General features: G+C 45.8%; 1 protein-coding gene across 2 annotated transcripts in view; it reads right to left on the reverse strand.

The window, feature by feature from the left end:
* Positions 1 to 23,260, reverse strand: part of TFRC (transferrin receptor) — a 34,898-nt gene extending 11,638 nt beyond the window's left edge. The window contains exons 1-10 of one of the 2 annotated variants that reach the window (XM_026650131.2): positions 23,192 to 23,260; positions 16,584 to 16,656; positions 10,729 to 10,939; positions 9,518 to 9,731; positions 9,134 to 9,268; positions 6,001 to 6,100; positions 4,693 to 4,815; positions 2,374 to 2,469; positions 1,919 to 2,058; positions 1,189 to 1,358 (exon numbers count right to left, since the gene is read on the reverse strand). In XM_026650131.2, coding sequence (XP_026505916.1) covers positions 1,189 to 1,358; positions 1,919 to 2,058; positions 2,374 to 2,469; positions 4,693 to 4,815; positions 6,001 to 6,100; positions 9,134 to 9,268; positions 9,518 to 9,731; positions 10,729 to 10,939; positions 16,584 to 16,616 — 1,222 coding nt within the window. In that variant the 5' untranslated portion in view covers positions 16,617 to 16,656; positions 23,192 to 23,260. Of the gene's footprint in view, positions 1 to 1,188; positions 1,359 to 1,918; positions 2,059 to 2,373; positions 2,470 to 4,692; positions 4,816 to 6,000; positions 6,101 to 9,133; positions 9,269 to 9,517; positions 9,732 to 10,728; positions 10,940 to 16,583; positions 16,657 to 23,055; positions 23,073 to 23,191 lie in introns of those variants that run through there. The other variant, XM_026650132.2, reaches the window with a different exon arrangement.
* Positions 23,261 to 25,230: the final 1,970 nt, after the last annotated feature.

Raw genomic sequence — 25,230 nt, forward strand, 5'->3', positions numbered from 1 at the left:
TCTGGGCACATTAGAAGGCATGACTGATCACTGCAATGTGGCACAGATCACCCACATGATGGATGTTGGCACCACCCTGCCTGTGAGATAGATATACACACACACACACACACACACACACACGTTCATTGCTGGCTCTCTGGGGAAAGAAACATCCACATCACTAGCTGCCTGATGGTGTTTGCCTTGTTCAGAGGTACCTTTGCCATGGCAGATCCCCTCAGGATGAATGATATGGGGAGATCAGAAAGGTATTCAAGGTGTTGATCTTCTGCCATGGTGCCAGTAGGAAGGAATTGATCCTGGCCACATTCTGTAGGATCTCCATGATGATATCCTCAGGTGTTGGCTAAATGTGGAAACCTGTGGCTGTGCTGAGATGTTGGTAGGCTTGCCTGCCAAGGAAGATCATGGGTTTGCTCTGGACCTGAAATGGTGTCGCCTGGCCTGAGTCCCTACTGCTGCCACTGATATGCAGGGATGTGCATTTCCTAGCATTGAGATGGAGTCCCATCCAGTTGGCAGCCTGGCTGGGGATACGGAGCATGTCTTGGAGACTCTCAGGGTTGTCTGAGATCAGTCTCACAAGTGCTTTGGAGCAAGTAGTCTCGTGTGTATTTACAGTACTTGGAAGAGGGAGGCTCAGATCCTGATGGGTCTTTAGGCACTATGAAGTGCCCAGGTCTGGTAGACTGGTTATGAACAGGGCCTAAACCATAAGCCAGAACATGCACTCATTTGTCTAAATTGGTTTTAAATCCTTCGTTGGATTGGTTCAAGTGTGTGTAGACAATGGGCAAGTTTAACCAAGTTACTACTAGGTGCAAGGCCATTTAGCTAGAGAACTTGGGACAGGGTCATTAAGAGGCAGGCCAATTCAGGAAGTAGCCTGCTTACTCCCCCATGAGTGGTGTACAATTAGTTTTCTCCCACATTTACCCCTTTGATTTTCTATGCAACTGTGTTATTTGTTTTGCCTGTTATCCAGTGGCCTAGTAAGAGAAAGTAGCTATTAACTTGAAGACTTCCATGTCATGAGGACTGGTTACATAACTTTACTTATTCAACACTAAGACAAAGAAGTTTAGTCCAGGACCCCCCCCAGCCCGTTATGCCAGTTACAGGCTAAACAAGCTTCTAAATGAGGCCAGCCTAGTCAATAAGATTTTATTAGCAAAGCTTTTTTACCTGGTTCATCAAAACCCTGGATAACGCCAAAGATGTTATGAATTTTTCTCTCTACCATTTGATTGTTTACTTCAAGTGTCACTTTGGTTCCATCAGTGTTCTGTGACCTCATTTTGTAAACCGGGAGGTTACCGCTCCACTCTTTAGAGGGGACTTCTCCAGTCATTTTGCTGGGGGGGAAAAGTATTCAAATATCAAATACTTTTACTTCATTGTCACCTTTAATCATATCATTCAGAGCCTTACTATGGAGTTGTAGAGTTAAACCTTGCCAACAAACAACCTCTTACTGACCAATGCCTTTCCACTGGGTGGGAATTTGTGACAGTGGCAAGACTAGTTCCTGATTTTAGCCAGCAGCATGCTGGATTAAGAGTGCACTGCATTGTGTAATACTGGGGAATTCCCAACCTCAGACTGAGGTGAAGCATACCACAATTTTCACATCATTTGTTTAAAGCCTGCGTTTAAGCAAGGCTATAGGCCAATGTTTATATTAAATTAGGAATAACTGTTGGATACAAGACTCCATTTGATGAAACAGTCAAGAATTTGGGAGTCCTATATTGATGAAGAATCTGTAGCTAACTGTACAAGCTATAGCTCATATACACTGTTATAAGCAGAGCTCCCCTCCTGTCCTCTAAGGACTCTCAGCAATTTCATGGATTACTCATAGGGATCCAATTGTACTACTGACCCTTGGTGAAACACCTGTAGGCAATATTACCTGAACAAGTTGGCTGCAGCAGCACTAGAGATCGTTTGGACAGGAATGCCTGGGAGTCCAGAAGATTTAGCTGGTGGGAACTGAGTGTGGTTGAATGAAGGGAAGCCAGGGGTAAAAGGGTCACCTGTTCCTAGATGAGCCTGTCAATGAAGGATGTGTTGTTACATGCAAGATACATATAGTGGTTTAAGGTCTGTAAGAGTGAGGTAAAAGAGGTCTATCTGGCTATATCCCCACTACTGGTATTCTTGTATTTGCAAAACTACAGCTGTGCTTTGTCAATCACTATGGCCCTGCATCAAGGAACCATTATGGTCAAGTTCACATAAGTGGAGAATTGTCTCTAGAGGCATTATGCAAGAGACAACATGTTTGTTCTCTAGGCAAGCATGCTAAGCAGTCCTACGCTGCATCTTCTAGAGGGAAGCCAACCAATGTTCACCAGCAGTACTTACATGTCCAAAGAGAACCTCATTATTCTGGAGTTTGTAATCAGCAGGATCAGGGTATATCAAGACACCTACTGCATTTAAGCCTTCGGCATTAGCAACCTGGAAGAGAGGGTGAAGTTGATTAAGTGGAAGAGTCTGAGCTATGTTAGTGTTACATAATAACTCTAAAGCAGTGCTTCTCAAAGTGGTGGTCCACGGACTGGTGCCGGTCCGTGAGCCATTGGCTGCCGGTCCACGACAAGTTTCCTCATAAGAGTGTCAAATAGGATAATATGGCACCAGTCCCTGGCATGTTGGAAAAAAGTTGCCAGTCCTCCCCAGATAGCTTGAGAAGCACTGCTCTAAAGGACAGAATCAAGGTAGCTTGTGCACCTTTAACTGTAACCTTTTGTCCATACATGTTCACATACTAGCATAATTCAAGACTGCTGCCTCAGTGTACAGAGAAGGTCTATGCTGAGATGAAGCAGGGTTATATGTACTGAAGGAGACATGTCTAATATAGGACTCCTGCAAAAATGAAACCAGAAGTTTGAATGTGTGCAGGGGATTACAGGAAAGGAAGTGATACCTTTGGTCTGACCCAGTATGGCTCTTCTTATGCAAGTTAAGTGGCTTGGAAAATTGGATTCTATCCCTGCCTCTGCCAGAGTTCCTGTGTGATGCTGGGCACATCTTTTAACCCAGTCTTCTCATGAGTGGTCACTGCTGGTTTTATTTTTCTGGGTGCTCACATGGAGAGCCTGGTGGGGAATTTACAGAAGCACTATACAGATGAGTGCCATAGAAAAGCCCATGTGGAAATAATTCCACCTTCAGAGCAAGGTTTGCATAGTATATGGTAACTAAGTTAAGGAGTGACTAGCTGCTCATTAATGGAGTACTATCCATCCTGTGCACACTATGGGGCAGTGTCCAATGGAAAATATAGTATAGGGTCATTATGGTAGTATAATTACATGCATACATGGGGCAAAATGAAGGTTACAAGGGCAGCCTTGGTGTGCTGGAGTGGGCAGACCATCCATTTCTCCCCTAGCCTATGGCCCTGCCCTTCCTTGTCCTGTCTCTTCCCCACCTCTGGCTCCTGATCCCATTACTTCCTTCCCCACTCCCTTATCTAGCTTGGCCAGTGACCACTCAGTCCCAGGTTCCTTCTCTGGCTACTCAGCTCAACCCATCCCAATCCAGTCCAGTGCTTTTCCGCTCTCCATTTCAGAGGCAGTTGCATTTCCTATGCTGCCTGGAGCCAATGTGGGGCGATGTGCTGGGAGCCCCAAAGAGATCGGCTCCTCTACTCTGTTCTGGTGCCTGGAGCAGCTCAGATCTGCTATTGCCATGAGCCCTACTCAGCCCAAGACTGGAGCATACCCAGCATGGACAGAATCTTTGGCCCATTTAGCTGTGAAGGTCTAGTGAGATTCTCTAGAGCATATGCAAGAGTTTTTCCAATGGATCAAGCTTGGTCAACTTCTGCAGGGATGGCAAAAGGCACAGACCAAAGGCCACCTTCCTGTCAAATTTTAAGTTCCTGCTCCCAAACATGGAGACACTAGAGTTTCTCAAAGAGGTCAGTTTCTTTCCCATGGGTAAAGTGTTTCACTGGTCTCTCATGAGTGGCTGCAGTTGTCCAAGTCACCTGAGACACAAGTGGCATGGAAAGTTTCTGCCAAACTTCAACTGTTTGGACTAAGCTGTAAGCCACTAAAATAGGGTCTTCTGGCATTACAAGACCCTGGAAATCCTCTTCCTGTTAGATGCTGGGACTAGACGACAAGGGATGGATCATTTGATAATTGCCCTGTTCTGTTCATGCCCTCTGAAGTATCTGGTATTGGCCACCATCAGAAGACAGGATATTGGGCTAGATGGACCATTGATCTGACCCAGTATGGCTGTTCTGATGAAAGGGTCACTCAGTCTTTACAGGCAATCTACCAGCCCCACCTAGAACAACTCCAGAGTGTTCAGCACTTACTTAGTGACAAGTTTGCCTACTTGGGCCCCCCCAAAAAAGTAAAGAGACTTCAGTCCTCACTATTCTCTTGCACAGTAACTGAGGTAACTGAAACAGGCTACTCCTTCCCTCAACTATGGGCCAGAAGTCATGGTAGCATGAACAATTTTTGCTAGGCCCATTAACATCAAGAGGTACACCCCTCCTCTCCCCACCCCTGCAGCACTCAAATACATCTGGGCTAAAGCTAAAGGCTAATCTGACTAACCTGAAGATACAGTTCTAAATATAAAAGTGTTGTAAAATATTAGCTATGTGATCTATGACCACACTATTCAGAATAGGAGCCAAGAGCAGTTACTTACCTTCTCAGCAAAAGAAATTTTCCCAGCTCTGACAAGGACCACAGATCCATTTACGGGGATATCCATTTTATTTAGTTCCTGGAAATCCTCTGCCCGGCCATAGTTAGCATAGACTAGTTTACCCTGGAACAAAGTAAGACGGATGTAGCTGTAGCAGTCACGGATAACTCACCAGATCTATCTAAAGCCATGGGGCCTGGACCACTGGTCTTATTTACAGGAAGTGCAATGAGAAATTTACACTCATGCAGCAACTTGGATGTCCTAGCTTCAACCAAGTCTCATGCATTTGGCAGCAAAATTATCTAGGTTCAAGCTGTAGCAACTCCCAGCTGTTAGAACACCAGCTTTCTGGGCAGAGGTTCCCCTGTTAGGTGATCAATTGTTCTGCAGCGTCAGTGAAAGTAGGACAATAGTAATGGGCTTAATAGGCAGCAAGAGAGATTTAGTTAGATAACTGTGTACCTTAGCTATTAGGGAAAGTAAAGTGCTGGAATAGGCTTCTAAGGGAGGTTGGGGCATCCCAACATTGGGAGTCAAGAAGAGGTTGGACAAGCCTGTTAGGGGATGGTCTAGGTATTTGATCCTGCCCCAGCTCAGGGGACTTGACCAGATGACCTCTTGAGGGCCCTTCCAGTCTTACCTTTTTATGATGGTTCTTGAAGGACTCCTGAATGGGCCCTAGCTAGGAACTCTAGGAGGGAAGCAGCCACCAGCTACTTCAGGCCTTGGTGATTGGTGGTGGAAGTGGGTTTGTGGAGATCCCTCTACTCCCACAAGGGGAGTTGCAGGGCATTTGCCATAAGTGGGACAAGAGTTTAGACAAACATGCTCCTCTTGAGGTGAGGAGCTAAGCATATTTACAACTGTTAATAAATGTGAAATCAGGGACCTGAGTTAGTTTGCTTTACTAGATGTGGGTGTGATGTAAGAGTTTGAGTTCTGACTTAGAGCACTCTTGCTTCATGGGCTGGAGCTTGGAAATACTTGGGCCATGTCCTCAGTGGTAAGCCTCAGGAGGGACTACCTCTTGCTATTCTGTAGAGCTGTCCTGCCCAATAACCTGTGGTTTTACTCCAAACCACCATATCCAGCTCTGCTTGGCTGTAAGTGAAGCAGTAGCCCTGTGCCTCAGGGGTGAAAGCCAGACAGACACTTTAGAAGTATTAAGGAGCCAATGACAGTTCAAGTCTCAGTCCTAGTTAGTGACTTGTCCACAAGTGAGATGAACTGACTTGTTAGCCATCCTCAGCACATGCAAACTATTCTTGTAAACAAGTCTGTAATTCATGAAACTAGGTAACTTACTGTTGCTGTTGCCCTTGCACTGTATGCCACATATCCATCAGTAATTTCCAGTGTTGTTGCAGTTTCAGTTGAAGACTCAATAGTCACTTTATTTGGTGACCTATTAGACAGCAAGAAAGTGTTAAGTAGAGCCACCCAAGATACCAGTTCTAAAATGGTAGATTTTTAGAACTTGTTAGCACTAGCTATTTACTATTTGAGTATTTGGTTTTAAAAATGTGTTTTACCATAGAAATATTTGGAAGTATAAATCTGACATGTTTAAATGAAATGGTGAGACCTTAAGACAAGTAGCTCAAACAGTGATCCAGCTTTCCAATGCTGCTTCCCCCCAGAATATGTATAAGCATTTGTTGTATACATGGTCCATAAAGCTAGTTTAAGCCAAGCTGCACAAAGCCTACATTTAGGTTATAGTAATGAGCTACTAGGCGGTCATGTTTGGAGTCATTAGCTCCAAAAAGGGATGACAGGTGCTTGCATGCAAGTGTTGACTAGAGAAAGAATTAGGATACTTATGTGAACTTCAGCCATGCTGAACACAATGCCATCTACAGCCTCAGGAACAACTGACAATTAAAAAGGCTGATAAAGGAGGTGCTGGTGTCATCATGAATAAGTTGGATTATGACCAAGAGGCTGCTAGACAGCTTTCTACCACCACATTCTACAAGCCATTATCCTCTGATCCCACTGAGGATTACCTAAAGAAACTACACTATCTGCTTTAAAAAAAAACCAAAACACATACACACTCCCTGACAGCACAGGAACAAATTTGTACAGACATGCCTAGAACCCTGACCACGGGTATTCTATTTGCTACCCAAGATCCATAAACCTGGAAATCCTGGATGCCCCATCGTCTCAGGCATTGGCACCCTAACATCAGGATTGTCAGGCTATGTGGACTCTCCTCAGGCCCTATGCTACCAGCACTCCCAGCTATCTTTGAGACACCACTGACTTCCTGAGGAAACTACAATCCATCGGTGATCTTCCAGAAAACACCATCCTGGCCACTATGGATGTAGAAGCCCTCTACACCAATATTCCACACAAAGATGGACTACAAGCTATCAGGAACAGTATCCCCGATAATGTCACAGCTAACCTGGTGGCTGAACTTTGTGACTTTGTCCTCACCCACAACTATTTCACATTTGGGGATTATACATGTTCAAGTCAGCAGCACTGCTATGGGTACCTGCATGGCCCCACAGTATGCCAACATTTTTATGTCTGACTTAGAACAATGCTTCCTTAGCTCTCGTCCCCTAACACCCCTACTCTACTTGCGCTACATTGATGACATCTGGACCCATGGAAAGGAAGCCCTTGAGGAATTCTACCATGATTTCAATAATTTCCATCCCACCATTAACCTCAGCCTAGATCAATCCACACAAGTGGTCCATTTCCTGGACACTACTGTGCTAATAAGCGATGGTCACATAAATACCACCCTATACCACAAGCCTACTGACCGCTATACTTACCTACATGCCTCTAGCTTCCATCCAGGACACACCACAAGATCTGTGTCTACAGCCAAGCTCTAAGATACAATTGCATTTGCTCCAATCCCTCAGACAGAGGCAAGCACCTACAAGATCTCTATCAAGCATTCTTAAAACTACAATACCCACCTGCTGAAGTGAAAAAACAGATTGACAGAGCCAGATGAATACCCAGAAGTCACCTCCTACAAGACAGGCCCAACAGAACACCACTAGCTGTCACCTTCAGCCCCCAACTAAAACCTCTCCAGCGCATCGAAGATCTACAACCTATGCTGAATGATCCCTCACTCACAGATCTTGGGAGACAGACTTGTCCTCGCTTACAGACAGCCCCCCCAACCTGAAGCAAATACTCACCAGCAACCACACACCACTGAACAAAAAACACTAACCCAGGAACCTATTCTTGCAACAAAACCCGATGCCAACTCGGTCCACATATCTATTCAAGTGACATCATCATAGGACATAATCACATCAGCCACGCCATCAGGGGCTCGTTCACCTACACATCTACCAATGTGATATATGCCATCATGTGCCAGCAATGCTCCTCTGCCATGTACATTGGCCAAACTGGACAGTCTCTATGCAAAAGAATTAATGGACACAGATCTGACATCAGGAATCATAACATTCAAAAGCCAGTGGGAGAACACTTTAACCTGTCTGGTCATTCAATGACAGACTTGCGGGTGGCTATTTTACAACAGAAAAGCTTCCAAAAACAGACTCCAATGAGAAACTGCTGAACTCGAATGGATATGCAAATTAGACAAGCAATTTAGGTTTGAATAAAGACTGGGAATGGCTGAGCCATTACAAACATTGAATCTATCTCCCCATGTAAGTACTCTCACACTTCTTAGCCCAGTACAGACAGGTTGATATCTTGATCACCACTTCAAAAGTCCCCCCCCTTTACTTAATTGGCCTCTCAGAGTTGGTAAGAGAGTCCTCAATATATGTTCCATTCTATGCATCCAAAGAAATGGGATGTAGCCCATGAAAGCTTATGCTCAAATACATTTGTTAGTTTAAGGTGCCACAAATACTCCTGTTCTTTATGTGAACTTCGTGCTCTCATATGTGAGTAATGCAGAAGTTAGGGACTCTGGCTTTCCCAACACTCTCCTCCAAGTATGCCTTCCCCTAACACTATGGATTTGAGCTGATAAGGTCTTGCAGGCCAAGACAAGTTTATGGATATAGCTACAGGATCTATATATCCCAACAGAAATGGGGTTGTATTAACAGATATGCACTAAAGTGGTCAGTCTTCAGCCTCATTTTTGGTAAAATGAAGTCATGAGTCTATGACAAGCTTAGTTCTACAGTTTAGCACTGTGGTAAAAAAATCTGCCAACACTGACTGCTTCTGTAAGACCGGGTTTAAAAAGTTTTAAACTTTCCTGAGGCACCCCAGTAGCAGCTACCACAGGCAGAAGTGAAGCCTAGAGAGACTTCTGCTTGGATTTCCCCTCAATGTTAGCTGGCCTGAGAGTTAGACCTCAAATGTTTGCTCTAGCTGAAGAATTTTACTGTTGAACTAGCAAGATCCATGCCTGAATGAATAAAAGCGGCTTACTGTCTTTGGCATATTAACATACCTTCCCTGGACCTGCAGTGTAACGTAGTGCTCATCATTCCAGACTTTATCCAGTTTGAAATCAGTTAACTGACCATGAATATTGTTAGCAAGACTTTCATCTGTTTCAGAGCCAGCTTCATAAGATGACAGCTTCCTGGAATGGAAGTTAAATGTAAAGACACACCAGGTTAAAAGCCAGCAACTCAGTACACTGCCAAGTTGTGAACAAGCCACTTACAATCATGAGTGCAGTCTAGGCTAAACTGTAACTGGAGGTGGCAATAGTCTTCAGTTATTTAACACCCTTGTTCTATAGGAACAGGTAGGTGGTTTGTTTCAGATTAGTAAAACACTCAGGATGTGAAACAAATAGCTCTGACTAGGACTTTGTGAAGGATCTTACCTGATGTTGTTGAAGTTTACATCTCTCAGCTTATCTGACAGCATCATTCTGAGATCATTCCAGTAAAGAACAGGTTCAATTTCAGGCTCTTCCATGTACTCGTCATCTCCTGTGGAAGGTGCGATGGCAGGGTTTCCACATGCATTACTTCCATCTGAACAAGTGCTGGTTGCCTGCATTCGCCCACGGTAACTCAAGTAGCCAATCAGAAACCCTAAGGGAAAGAAATCAGATGTGTTTATATGCTACAAAGCCATAAAAAAACCTGAGCCAGCCCAGTGTTAACTCAAGCCACCTGACTGTATTCCAAGTAGTTGGAGTTTTATTGGAGACTAGCCTGTTCCCATGCAAGCTTTGGAAGTTCTTATAAACTGTACTAGCTTTCTTAAGCTTCACCTTAACTGATTATTCACATTTGATCTTAATATAGAGAGCATCCTGTACCACAGATTAAAAAGTTTCATACAATGTGTCTCCAATACCATTCAGGTTTTATTTAGCTCCATTTGCTTTGAGTCTATCACTGTAACAAAGCTAGTGGACTTCCTGCTTTAGTACTAGATGACATCTTCCTGAAGACTTACTTGATCTGCTGCCTACATTAATACACCTATTGTAGCTTTGTTCCTCTGTTAAGCTGGGAAAAAAGCCACTTACTAGTTTCTTCATAATACTGTTTGCCCTTCTTTGCCTTGATAGACATTGTTTTACTACAAATATGAAGAGTTTAAAGCATCAACAGGTATTCACACTTTCAGCCCCAGGAATGAGGTACAAGAGACCTTCCAGTCAGTTCTTAACTCTGGTCAACCACATCTCATTTGGAACTGGAAGTATGCAATCAGACAGCAGAAAGCAAATACAGTACAGTCCTGTGTTAAATGTAAGTTTAAAAAGAGATTTGACAAGGTAAGGAAGGCATCTGTGCTTGTTTCATTTAAATTACAGATATGTAGTTAAAAGCAGCATTTTTCTTCTGCACAGCAAAGTTTCAAACTGTATTAAGTCAATGTTCAGTTGTAAACTTCTGAAAGGCCCATGATGTTTTGTTCAGAGTTATGAACAACCTCCATTCCTGAGGTGTTTAACTGAGATTCTATTGTACTGTAGTCTAGATGATCTATTGGAAGAGGCACACTGAAGAACAACTATAACAGAGCATAATATTTTGTACAATACCTTTCCCCACCATCTTTGCCCTTTTAGCTTACCAATTAAGAAGAGGAGGCCTCCTGCAGCAACCTTGCACCAGAGGTTTCTCCCACTATTCCTGGGCTTTGCTACATGGGTATGAACATTGTCAGTCATGCCATTTTCCCCAACTTCCTCCTCTTCGGCCAGTTTCATTTCCACATGACTACTGTCTCCATCCATTTGACGAGCCAGACTGAAACGGGTGTATGACAGCGGCCCACTTCCAAACTAAATGGGAAAGAAGTCAGAACTACATGACTGATACTGCACAAAGCCCACTATATTGCTTGTTACAATCTGGGATTTGTGTTCATTCCAGAACACATGCAGAGGGTCTTATGTAGGACGCACTCTAAAAGCCAATTGTTTTAACTACTGTAGTGATTATATGTCTAGAGTCACCAGATTGGATGTTTGCTATAAACCCACAAAAATTTGGGATCTTCACATTTAACTCTGCGGTCAATCTAAACTAGTTAAAGTAAGGTTTGAGACTGTCAGGCCATCTTTTCAAGTTTATAAGAAAGGGAGTTCAGGACTTTGATAAAATGCTGATAAGTAAAACCTCTAAGGCAGCACATTGTTTTAGGTGTTGGACACCCTCACCTGTTCTAGAGGAAGCACAGGACCATAAACTCATGTATTGAGTCAGACTTTGTCAGAAGGAACATAAGAACAGCCATACTGGGTCAGACCAAAGGTCCATCTAGCTCAGTATCCTGTCTGCCAACAGTGGCCAATGCCAGGTGCCCCAGATGGAGTCAACCTAACAGGTAATGATCAAGTGCTCTCTCTCCTGCCATCCATCTCCACCCTCTGACAAACAGAGGCGAGGGACACCATTCCTTACCCATCCTGGCTAATAGCCATTAATGGACTTAGCCTCCATGAATTAATCTAGTTCTCTTAAATGCTGTTCTAGTCCTAGCCTTCACAGCCTCCTCAGGCAAGGAGTTCCACAGGTTGACTCTGCTGCGTGAAGAACTTCCTTTTATTTGTTTTAAACCTGCTGCCCATTAATTTCATTTGGTGGCCCCTAGTTCTTGTATTACAGGAATAAATAACTTTCTTATCTACTTTCTCCACATCACTCATGATTTTATATACCTCTATCATATCCCCCCTTAGTCTCCTCTTTTCCAAGCTGAAAAGTCCTAGCCTCTTTAATCTCTTCTCATATGGGACCTGTTCCAAACCCCTAATCATTTTAGTTGCCCTTCTCTGAACCTTTTCTAGTGCCAGTATATCTTTTTTGAGATGAGGAGACCACAAGATGTGGGCATACCATCAATTTAGATACAGGGCAATAATATATTCTCAGTTTTATTCTCTATCCTCTTTAATGATTCCTAACATCCTGTTTGCTTTTTTGACTGCCTCTGCACACTGTGTGGATGTCTTCAGAGAACTAGCCACGATGACTACAACGAATCAGGAAAGATCTTGGAGCTAAATTAGCCCCCTCCCCCATCATATTGTATGTATAGTTCAGGTTATTTTTTCCCCAATGTGCATTACTTTACATTTATCCACATTAAATTTCATTTGCCATTTTGTTGCCCAATCACTTAGTTTTGTGAGATCTTTTTGAAGTTCACAGTCTGCTTTGGTCTTAACTATCTTGAGCAGCTTAGTATCATCTGCCAACTTTGCCACCTCACTTTTTACCCCTTTCTCCAGATCACTTATGAATAAGCTGAATAGGATTAGTCCTAGGACTGACCCATGGGCACCACCACTAGTTACCCCTCTCCATTCTGAGAATTTACCTACCCTTTGTTCCCTGTCTTTTAACCAGTTCTCAATCCATGGAAGGACCTTCCCTTTTATCCCATGCCAACTTAATTTATGTAAGAGTCTTTGGTGAGGGACCTTGTCAAAGGCTTTCTGGAAATCTAAGTACACTATGTCCACTGGTTCCTCTTGTCCACATGTTTGTTGACCCCTTCAAAGAACTCTAATAGATTAGTAAGACATGATTTCCCTTTACAGAAACCATGTTGACTTTTGCCCAACAATTTATGTTCTTCTGTGTTGGAATTTTATTCTTTACTATTGCTTCAACTAATTTGCCCAACTCTGGTCTGTAATTGCTGGGATCACCTCTAGAGCCCTTTTTAAATGTTGGCGTTACATTAGCTATCTTCCAGTAAATGGGTACAGAAGCTGATTTAAAGGACAGGTTACACTGCAACTTGACATTTGAGTTCTTTCAGAACTCTTGGTGAATGTCATCTGGTCCCAGTGACTTGTTAATGTTAAGTTTATTAATTAATTCCAAAACCTCCTCTAGTGACCCTTCAATCTGTGACAGTTCCTCGGATTTGTCACCTACAAAAGCGAGCTCAGGTTTTGGAATCTCCCTAACATTCTCAGCCGTGAAGATGGAAGCAAAGAATCCATTTAGTTTCTCTGCAATGGACTTTATTGTCTTTAAGTGCTCCTTTTGTATCTCGATCATCCAGGGGCCCCACTGGTTAAGCAGGCTTCCTGCTTCTGATGTACTTAAACATTGTTATTACCTTTTGAGTTTTTGGCTAGCCATTCTTCAAACTCCTCTTTGGCTTTTATTACATTTTTACATTTAATTTGGCAGTGTTTATGCTCCTTTTTATTTACCTCACTAGGATTTGACTTCCACTTTTTAAAAGATGCCTTTTTATCTCACTGCTTCTTTTACATGGTTAAGCCATGGTGGCTCTTTTAGTTTTTACTGGGTTTCTTAATTTGGGATATACATTTAAGTTGGTCTCTATTATGGTGTCTTTTAAAAAAAAAAAAAAGGACATCCATGCAGCTTGCAGGGATCTCACTTTAGTCACTGTTCCTTTTAATTTCTGTTTAACTAACCCCCTCATTTTTTACATAGTTCCCCTTTTTGAAATTAAATGCCACAGTGTTGGACTGTTGAGATGTTCTTCCCACCACAGGGATATTAATTATATTATGGTCACTATTTCCAAGCGGTCCTGTTACAGTTACCTCTTGGACCAGCTCCCGCACTCCACTCATGAGTGAATTGAGAGTTGCCTCTCCCCTTGTGGGTTCCTGTACCAGCTGCTCCAAGAAGCAGTCATTTAAAGTATTGAGAAATTTTGTCTCTGAATTTCATCCTGAGGTGACATGTTTCCAGTCAATATGGGGATAATTGAAATCCCCCAGTATTGAGTTCTTAATTTTGATAGCCTCTCTAATTTCCCTTAACATTCCATCATCACTATCCTGGTCAGGTGGTCAATAATAGATCCCTAATGTTATATTCTTATTAGAGCATGAAATTACTATCCATAGAGATTCTATGGAACATGTGGATTCACTTAAGATTTTTACTTCATTTGATTCTACATTTTCTTTCACATATAGTGCCACTCCCCACCTGCACAACCTGTTCTGTCCTTCTGATATATTTAGTACCCCAGAATGATTGTGTCCCATTGATTGCTCTCAGTCCACCAGGTTTCTGTGATGCCTATTATATCAATATCCTCCTTTATCATGAGGCACTCTAGTTCACCCATCTTATTTAGACTAGCATTTGTGTACAAGCACTTGAAAAAACTTGTCACGGTTTATTTGTCTGCCCTTTCCTGATGTGTCCGATTCTTTATTGGAATGTTTGTCTGATCTGGCCCTTAAATTATCCTCTTTCATCTTCTGCTCCTGACTATAACCTAGAGAATCTCTATCAATACACTCTCCTCTAAGAGAAGTCTGTCCAATCCATGTGCATCTCTGCAGTCAGCAATCTTCTCCCCCCCCTTCCCCTAGTTTAAAAACTGCTCTGCAACCTTTTTAATGTTAAGTGCCAGCAGTTTGGTTCCACTTTGGTTTAGGTGGAGCCCATCTCTCCTGTATAGCTTCCCCATCCCAAAAGTTTCCCCAGTTCCTAATGAATCTAAACCCCTCCTCTCTAAACCATTGTCTCATCCACGCATTGAGACTCTGAAGCTCTACCTGCTTACCTGGCCCTGCGCGTGGAACTGGGAGCATTTCTGAGAATGCCACCATAGAGGTCCTGGATTTCAGTCTCTTCCCTAGCAGCCTAAAATTTGGCCTCCAGGATGTCTCTCCTACCCTTCCCTGTCATTGGTACCTACATGTACCACGACCACCAGCTCCTCCCCAGCACTACACAGAAGTCTATCCAGATGCCTCGAGAGATCTGCAGCCTTTGCACCAGGCAGGCAAGTCACCATACGGTTCTCCTGGTCATCACAAACCCAGCTATCTATGTTTCTAATGATCGAATCTCCCATTACTAACACCTGCCTTTCCCTAGTGACTGGAGTTCCCTCCCCCAGAGAGGTAACCTCAGTGCAAGAGGCAACCCCAGCACCATCTGGAAGGAGGGTCCCAAGTATGGGAATGTTTCCCTCTGCTCCCGTTGACTGCTCTGCTTCTCTGGGCCTTTCATCCTCCTGAACAGCACAGGGGCTGTCTGACTGGAGGTGTGACAATTCGACAGTGTCCTGGAAAGCCTCATCAACATACCTCTCTGCCTCCCTTAGCTCCTCCAGTTCCGCCACCCTGGCCTCCAAAGCCCATACGTGGTATGAGGGCCAGGAGCGCCTTGCACTGACTGCACACATATGGCACCTGCCCACAGGGCAGGTAATCATACATGCTGCACTCAGCACAATAAACTGTATAGTCCCCACTCTGCTGCTGGGCTTCTGCCTGCATTGTCTCCTGCAGCTACCTAGTTAATGAAAGGGTTGTTTAAAATCAAGATGTTTAAAATCTGTAAACTAAACTACAATCTAAAGAACAGCAAGTGAACCTTGCCCCATTCCCATTCCCCTTCCAAACTCCCTTGTGCAAAGCTCCCTGGCCACTTGTGCACTGTTTTATAAAGCCCTGGCCTTCTTGATAGCCCTGCCCACTGACTAAGGCTCAGCCAATTAACAGAGGCTTCTAGATGTCAAACCTTGTTTAGAAGCTCCATAAACTCATCAAGTTGTCTTGAAGCCAGTTAGGTTTTTTGCCCCCACTGCTCCCCTGGGAAGGCTGTTCCAGAACTTCACTCCTCTGAAGATTTGAGACTGTTACCCAATTTCAAGCCTAAGCTTGTTGGCTAGTTTATCTCTGTTCTTGTGTCCACACTGGTGCTTAAGTAACTCCTCTCCCACCTCCACCCCCTTATCAGAGCTCTGTTTCATAACAGACTGCCCCCTACCAGTCTCTACAAACAGACCAGGAAAAATAAGACCCACAAAAGTCAACTTACTGCCTCCCCTATGTGACTGCAAAGGCAATTCTCTGGAGTCCTAATCCTTCATCTTATGAAAAAGACAGGAGAGTGCTCCTGCTGACAAAGGGCATTCACACTGCCACTTGCTGCAGCAAAACTTATCTTGGGGGAAGGGGAGGACAGGGGGACTTTTTACCTGTGAAAGACAAAAGTTTTGTCTATACTGCCAAGTTGTTGACAAGCCTTAGTCTGTATGAGTTCTACACAGAAGTCAGTTCCCCTCTATCTTACATCTTGGCCATTTTCAGCTTCCCTGGTGAAACCAGGTTAAAAACAAATATCATCATTTTGACAGTTTTTAGCTGATGGTGGTTCCTCCATTCCCACTACCAATATATTACAGTCAGAATGACCAGTGACTTCATATGTCCAACTTGACACCATGGGGCTGGGGGGGAACCACCATCTTCAGATGTCAGGATTTAGGTCACTTTGACTAGGGGCTTTTGGGTGCTCAACCTGAAACTTCACTCTTGAAAAACCACAGCCTAGGATCATCTAAGATAGGAAGAAACTCACTGAGTGGCACAAACTCAGTATCTTATTACGTGTCAATCTTGATTAGATTTTATTCCTACAAGTGTTCAGACTACAGCAACATTACTAGACAGGAAATCTTACCAAGTTGGAGATTGCTGATCGAGCATGGTCCATAACTTCTTGAACAAGCTCCCTCCAACTCCTTGACTGAAACCTAAAATTTCAAAAGATATGTACACATTAAAATTGTAATTCCTCTCATGCACATCAGCAATACTTAAATCTGCCAGATGCAACACCAATTACTGTGTTATGCCACTTCAGAGCTATGGCAGAAAGTTTGTAAGTGCTTATGTAGAAGTAGCTTCTTTCTATATGAAGTATTTCTGAGCCTTCATCTTAAGTACTACCAATGTAGTTATTCAGTTTTGCCAAATACCATAGGAGTTGCAAGATTACCTGGATAAATGTATGTGCAATATTCATTCTGGTTTGTATGCTGGAGTGTTGCTAAGGTCAGTATTAACAGTGATGCAGTTGCCCTAACCAACTGCATTCCCTCCCCATTTGAAGGCTTGGTGTGGGGGAAGAAGGGAGGAAATAGTGATTAACTCAGCTAGCTCTAATGGGAAACCCCAAAGTTCAGTCTCTCAAAGTCCCCAAACCTCAAGTTCAACAAGCCAAGGTTTCAGTTGTATCTATTTTATTAACTAAAGCTTACTGCTAAGAACCAAAGTATAATATTTGTAATTTCCAAACAAAAACTAGAATACATTCACGAGCTCCCATCCAACAAGTAATCCTTATAGCCAAGGCCAGGAAGAGTGGTTAGTCTTAAAGCACCTTTTGTTTTGGAACTGTTAGAAAAGCAAATCCAATATTTAAACACTTTAGTGAAGTGATTACCATGGATGGGGAAATACCAATGTTTTTGTATGTGATTCCTAGTGATGAAATACACAGTAGTCATAGCCACCATCTTATCTAGATATCAAGTCCCCTTCCCCCCCATTTTGTTAGTGGGAGCATGCTAAGGAATCATCCCTACACTTCTTTTAAAGTCCAGTGACCAGCAGAAGCACGTGGGCTCTCAGAAGCCCCAGAATGGCTCCAAAAGAATAGTTTCTCCAACACCTAGAATAGTGCTTCTTAAGCACTCCAGATTATTGTACCCCTTTCAGGAGTCTGATTTATCTTGCATACGTCAAGTTTCACCTCACTTGAAAACCACTTGCTTACAAAAAGACAAAACAAAAATATCACAGCACACTATTACTGAAAAAGTTACTTAATCTCATTTTGTCTAACATTTTAGTGTTTTTTGACTTTGCTAGTGCTTTTTAGGTAGCCTGTTGTAAACTAGGCAAATGTCTAGATGAATGATGTACCCTCCAACCCCCACAGAAGGCCTCTGCTGGGGTAGGTGTACTCCTGGTTGAGAATCACTGACCTAGAACCAACTAAATAAACCTAAGGTTAAATAAACCCATTTCAAAGATCACACATCTTTTATGGGCTGGAAGTGTTTAACAATCCTGGCATCTTTTGCCAATTGAATGAAATGAGCAAGATGTGTTGTCCTGCACTGTACTGGAATGTCTCATGATGCGCTCTCTGGGAAGGAGTACAAGGTAAGACTTATCACTAAGGTTAAGATTTGTGTCATGGTTATTTCAGACAGGTCATGGGCACCAAAATACACAGAAGCCTGTTACTTGTCTGAATTTTACTAAAGGGCATGGAGCTGAAAGCTCCAGCAGAAAGTGTCAGAGGCCACTGAAAGTCATGGAACCGGTGACTGACAAATCTTATCCTTATCACTTACTTGATAGAGTTGTAGCCTAAGTAAGTAAGTTATTTGACTCTTCCTCATTCAGCCTCAACTGGAATTGCAGGTGCACATGTTGCTAGCATCTATTATAAGACCCCATTTTCAGTTGCTTGTAACTTTGGCAAACTAACCATTTGGGCTGAAATCCTCCATGCCAGACATCAGCCTCAGGCACAGGTTGTGTTTTAACAGTGGAGAGGAACAGGGGAATACAGGTGGGTCTGTCCCCCATAACCATTAGAACATCTCTACAGAAACTGGAATTAAATCCAGGAGTCATGAGTCATTCTTCTGCTGTCAGAAGATAACATGAAGCACACTTGTAAAGTGTCATCCTCTAGTGACTTGTCCCTATAGAGGATAGCAGCCTACCACCACTAGCAGTCACTCAGTTAGCATAAAAGATCTGTGCGGTGAATTTGGAGATTGGAACCCTGCTGATGTTCCAACTGGGGTTCCACAGTGCATCAGTAGTTCCACATGACGCACTTTTTGATTTTTATTTTTAGAGATTAGGGGTTACATGCTATACTGGAACAACATTAAGATTGAAGAGTCAGCACTTGAGTTAGGAAGTGCAAGAATTAAGGTTGCCTTTGTAAACTTGATTTGGCCCCCCTTTGTGCCCACATCATGTAATTAAAGATTGTATCAGTTCTACTAATTTTCTATAGGACCCCTGTATCACTCAGTGTATGATAGTGCCCTGGGAAGCAAGGCTGTGTAGTGAATGAGGTGGTTGTCTCTAGGACCTTACTTTATTTGTTGAGGGGGTAGGAGGAGGGTTGTACTGAATGAAGTAGAGGAGAGCAGAAGTATGGTTTTATGGGTAAGCCAGTTCGAATCCAGTTCTCCAGGATAGCATTTATCTCTGCATATGCCAGTGTTCCTATGTGATGCTGGGCAACTCATTTAAAACCAGACTTCACAGGTGACCATTAATTGCACTTTGTTTTCTGGGTTCACAACATGATACCTGTGGCCAGATTTGAGAGTGCTCAGCATATCTGCAAAAGCACCTGAAGTCACGTGCACTATATTTAGTGCTATAAAAAAAAAAAACAAGTATTCTTAAAAGTTCAGGACCTAGTGGTCTCAAGTTGGGCATCCAAAGTTAGTCAAACCTTTGGATAATTTGGCCAAAAACTCTGCACTTCAGCTCCGCAACTGAAGTGGGGACACCAGCACCTGAACTCAAAGGGATATTCTAAGTGAGTTTGTTTTGTGAATCACTGATACTGTAGTGAGAGCACCATACCTACTCCCATGAGGAGGTTAATCTAGCATCTGCTGCCAGGTTTGGATAGCATGGATTAAATATCACCTTAGGCCACAAGTTAAATGAGAATGCTTCTAAACTACTCATTCACAGAATGAGGCAGGTGTGCTGTAAAAATAGCATGTGATCATTAATTATAGTGCATTTATACAAGAAGTCAAATTAAGGCTGCATGGGCAAATTTTGGCCTTTGAGTGCTTGACTGGGCAAGCACACTGTTTTTATAAGTGTTTTGCTATCACTTGGTACAAATTGTCTGTCAGCCCCCAATAATGGGGGTATTAACAAACATACTGCCTTCCCAAGCTAACAAGGAGTTTTATTTGGCATGTTAGACTCAAATCCACCCACTTAACTAAGCTAAATAACTATATTTTAATTCAACTTATAGTTATAGAAAATGGGAAGTATTACTTGATGTTTCTTGCCCAGATGTCTCATTTTAGAACTCAAAGAACCCTAGGGTGCATAAGTGACAACTCAATAAGCCACCATGTGGTGCCTATAGAACCTGTTCCCTTTAGCCACAGATATTTGCATCCTGTTCAAGAATCACAAGCTGTGCACTGGCATTGCTGGAGTTAATAATCCACAAAAGAATGTTCATGCTTCAGGCCAGGCCTATACTACATACTTATACCAATTTATAACTATTATGTTCAGCACTGTGAAAAGTCTACACAGCTGAACAAAGTTACATCGACTTAACTCCTGGTGTAGACAGTGCTATGTCACCATCGTAGAAACTCTCCTGGACACATCTACTGCACACTGACAGGAGAAGCTCTCCCATCAGTGTGGGTTGTAAATTCATGTAGACTGTGCAATGCAACTTGAGCTGTGCATTAAGGCAACTGCCGCTTGAGTACTTCAGAAGGGCATTAGTGAAGCATCTTAACTCCATTTTCCCTGGACAGCACTGCATTTAGAGGCAGCGGCACACTGGCCAAAATCTGATTAGCCTATGCCAATCCCACATCCAGAACATCTAAAACTCACCAATTCTTTCTGCACAGATTGCTTATCCATTCACAGCTAGATCTCTTATCAAGATTCTCATCATACCGGTCTCAATTATACTACAACATCCACTTCTCTGGCTTTGACACCTTCAGTCTTACCCCATTCAATACACCGCTGCAAGGATTTCCTAGCTCATCATTTTGATCATGTCACCCCCGTCTGCAACCCTCTACTGGCTCCCTCTTCTCCATCACATCAAGCATAGCTGCTTAGCTTTGCTCTCAAATCCTTCACATCCTATTCTTACTGTACTCAGTCTCAGGAAAAATGCTCTGAAGTAAATAAGATGAAATCAAATAAGGAAAAATGCAAAGTATGCCACTTAGAAAGGCATGTTCAGTTGCACACATACAAAATGGGAAATGACTGCCTAGGAAGGAGTACTGTGGAAAGGAATCTGGGGGGTCATAGTGGATCACAACCTAAATATGAGTCAGTGTAATTCTGCTGCAAAAAAAAAACACAAATATTCTGGGATGTATTAGCAGGAGTATTACAAGCAAGACATGAGAAGTAATTCTTCCACTCTACACTGATGAGGCCTCAACTGGAGTATTGTGTCCATTTCTGGGCCCCACATTTCAGGAAAGATGAACAAATTGGAGAAAGTCTAGAGAAGAGCAACAAAAATGATTCAAGGTCTAGAAAACATGACCTATAATGGAAGATTAAACCCAATTTTTTTCAGTCTGGAGATGAGAAGACCGAGGGGACATAACAGTTTTCAAATACATAAAAGGTTGCTACAAGGAAGAGGGAGAAAATTCTTCTTAACCTCCGAGAATAGGACAAGAAGCAATGGGTTTAAATTGCAGCAAGGGCAGTTTAGGTTGGACATTAAAAGCTTCTTGTCAGACTGGTTAAACACTGGAATAAATTGCCTAGGGAGGTTGTGGATGTGATGGGTTAGATCACAGAAACCCCCTTAGGAACAACTGACGTGCCAAGACTACTTCTGCCCCTGCTTTCCCTGCCATCTTGGGACTCCAGCACCCTGTCTTGTTGAGCCAGATGCGCCGGTCTGCTCCAACACAGACCCAGGGTCTGAACCACGTGCCCCAAAGCTGCAGACTTAACTGAAAGACACTTACGAAGTGTTCCTGTCTTTAACACTCAGATGCCCAACTCTCAATGGGGTCCAAACCCCAAATAAATCAATTTTACCCTGTATAAGGTGGCAAACCTGTGGTGAACATAGGTCCCTAAGTACTGGCCTATAAGGCTTCATAGTTCATGTAGCACGAGTTAAGAGGACTGAGCCAAATCAATAGTGAAGTTTTCCCAGAAACAGGATATCCCACCCTACAGGCACTGCTCTGCTGCTGCAGCAGCCTAGATAAGAACTGCTGAAGGTACCCCACCTTTCAAATGAATGACTCCACAACTTCTAGGGAAAAGCACAGAAAATATACCGCTGAGCTTGAAGTGCAAGTCCTGTGCTGTGACACAAGACCACCACATTAGTGCAGCAACAGCGGGAGTACTTTGGTCAAACACCGTGTGACCGAGACCTGCTCTGACAAGGTTAGACAACTATAGCCTGCCTGTACTTGTACTACCTCCAGCTGGCCTTACTGCAATATGGAGCCCTGCACCCCTGCCACAAGGGCCGGCATCGCCTAGAGGCCACAGGCTAAGGAGGCACCTCAACAGCAGTGACTTCCCTTCACAGTCTAAAAATAGAGCTTCAGAAGTACAAAAGGTGTTAACTAATATCCCCCTATCCCTCACCAACACCCTTCCAGAGAATTGCAACACTCCTCTACTGTGTCCCGAGGTCAAAAAAAAAATATGCAGGCTCTGACAGAAGCCATTTTCTAATGCTAGACCCGTTCTCCAGCGTGCACCCAGCCAAGCTGCACTAACATTAGTTACACGGCTAAGGCAAGGCGTGGCGGGGGCTCCTGCCCCAGGAGCTCCGTGCAGCAGCCTTGCAGGAATGGGGGTGGGGGGCAGCCAGCGGGAAGTGCCCCGTTGCAAGGAAAGCGGGCTGGAGCCCAGCTCGGGGCTGCAGCTGGAGGTGCCAGAGACGGTGACGGGCTGCGGCAGGCCTAGGATGACCCACTCCCTGCAGGGAGCTCGTGGTTTAGGCCGCCTCGGGGGGGGGCAGGCCCAGGCAGCAGGGGAACTGTCCGGCCAGGAGCGCTGCAGGGTCCCGGGCAGAGCGCGCGCGCGCGGCCCGGGCTCCAGCCTGCCCCCCCCGGGCGCTCAAGGTCACCGCGGCCCTGGCAGCCCCGCGCGCCATGTGCGCCCCGGGGTAGGAACTAGCCCCGCCCCACCCCGCCCGCGCACGCGGCGAGGGCCCTGCATGCAGCCTGTGCCCAGCCAGCGGAGCCCGCGCGCCGACCCCGCGCGCGGACAGGCCGCGTCAGGAGCTGCCTCTCCTCCCCCCCACCCAACCGCCAACGGCCGGGCAGCCCCGCGCGCGCCCAATGCCGCGTCCCCCCCATGCGCCCAGCCCCGGGCCGCCCCGCGCTCACCGCCACAGCTCAGCAGCAGCCCGGCTCGCGCCGCACGTAGGCACAGGCAGGGGGAGGAGCCGGGCGCCGCCTCACCTCTCCCGCCCGCTCCAACTGCCCTGTGGCCGCGCGCGCCTCGGGCCAGCCGGCCACTCACCTGCTGCTGCAGCCGCCGTCCCAGCCACCCTCAAGGAACAGACGGAGGCCGTGCCGCGTTTTAACCGGCTGCCGGCCAATCAGCCGCGCCCCGCGGAACGCGGCGAGTGACGTGACACGCCCCTCCCCACCCCCCTGCCAACCGCCCCCCGCAGCTCGCGCACGGAGCGGGCGGGGGGAGGGGTTTGCCCCTCTCCGAGACGGGGGCCGGGGAGGTGGAGGAGGCTGAGGGCAGAGCGCCGGCGGGGGTGGGGAGTGTGTGACTCTCCCGTACTGCCTGCGCCAGCCAGCACCTCCCTGTGTGTGCCACGGCCTGGGGCCTCCCCTCGGCCAACCCCACGGCCTGGCACCTCCCCTCTGCCAACCCCACGGCCTGGCACCTCCCGTGTGCCTCCCCACGGCCTGGGGTTTCCCCTCGGCCATCGCCACCGCCCGGCGCCTCCCCTCTGCCAACCCCACAGCCCGGCGCCTCCCCTCTGCCATCGCCACGGCCTGGCGCCTCCCATGTGCCTCCACATGGCCTGGTGTGTCCCCTCTGCCAACCCCACAGCCCAGCGCCTCCCCTCTGCCAACCCCACGGCCTGGGGCGTCCCCTCTGCCAACCCCACAGCCCGACACCACCCGAGTGCCAAACCCACGGCCCGGCAGCTCCCACGTGCCATCGCCACAGCCCGGCACGTCCCCTCTGCCATTGCCACAACCCGGAGCCTCCCATGTGCCTCCCCATGGCCCGGCACGTCCCCTCTGCCAACCCCACAGCCCGGCACCTCCCAAGTGCCAACTCCATGGCCTGGTGCCTCCACTCTGCCATCGCCGTGTCCCGGTGCCTCCCATGTGCCATCGCCACCACCCGGCGCCTCCCCTCTGCTAATGCCACAGCCCTGCGCCTCATGTGTGCCATTGCCATGACCTAGTGCCTCCCATGTGCCATCACCATGGCCTGGTGCCTCACCACGTGTGTCAAAGCAACACCCTGGTGCCTCACCTCTCATGTCCAAACACCACAGCCCAGCGCATCCCTTGTGCCAATGCCACAGTCCGGTGCCTCACCTCTCCTCTGCCAACACCAGAGCTCAGTGCCTCCTGTGTGCCAATGTCATGGCCCAGTGCCTGCTGTGTGCCAGGACTTCATCTCCTGTGTGCCAATGCTACAACATGGTGCCTCGCTGTGCTTGTGCACAGCCTGGCACCTCTCATGTGTGACAATGCCACAGGCCAGTACCGCTTGTGTGCCAACGCCCTGGCACAGTGTCTCCACGTGCCAACGGCATGGCCAGGCGCTTTGTCTCCCGTGTGCTAATGTCATGGCCCTGCACCTCACCGCGTGTGCCAGCCCAGCGCCAGGCTTGGCAGTTTGCCTCTTATGTGCCAATACAATGGGCCGGTGCCTTGCTACATCTTCCAGCGCCATGGCCCAGAGCCTCACTGCATGTGTGCCAATGCCACGGCTCGGCACCTCACGGAGTGTGCCAGCACTATGGCCCAGCGCCTTGCCTCCCGTGTGTCGCTGTGTGTGCCCACGCCAACATGCCTCAGCTCACTGGTCTCTCCCCTCCCCACCAAAAAAAGAGTCCTTGTGCCGACCCGAGCTAATTAATATGACTATTTTACAGAGCCATTTTACACACTCAACTCCTGCCCAGTCCAGGTATGTTTTTCTGTTATTTTATCATTTTTCTTTCCATACCCAGCCCACAGGGGTGTGAACAGCAGAACTGCCTCACATGTCCCAAGTGAAAAATGAAACAAAATGGCACATTAAACCAACAAGGCAGCACAAAAACTGGCCGGACCAGTCAAAAACCAGCCAGGTGGCAACCCTACTTCACGCTCGCCTGTGCCAATATCAACATGATGCATCAAATGCCTCCGACACACCTGTGCCAACATCACCGCCGATGAACCAAATCTCCCGACATGCCGGTGCCAGCCTCACCGCCCAGCGCACTGAATCCCCTGACACACCTGTGCCATCACGATGCACTGGCTCCCACATCAATGCCAGTATCAATCAACCTATATGAAATCCCGCATTGCCAG

The sequence above is a fragment of the Terrapene carolina genome, unplaced genomic scaffold (assembly GCF_002925995.2).
Source record: "Terrapene carolina triunguis isolate 2854851 unplaced genomic scaffold, T_m_triunguis-2.0 Scaffold88, whole genome shotgun sequence".
In the NCBI taxonomy this organism is placed as follows: Eukaryota; Metazoa; Chordata; order Testudines; family Emydidae; genus Terrapene; species Terrapene triunguis.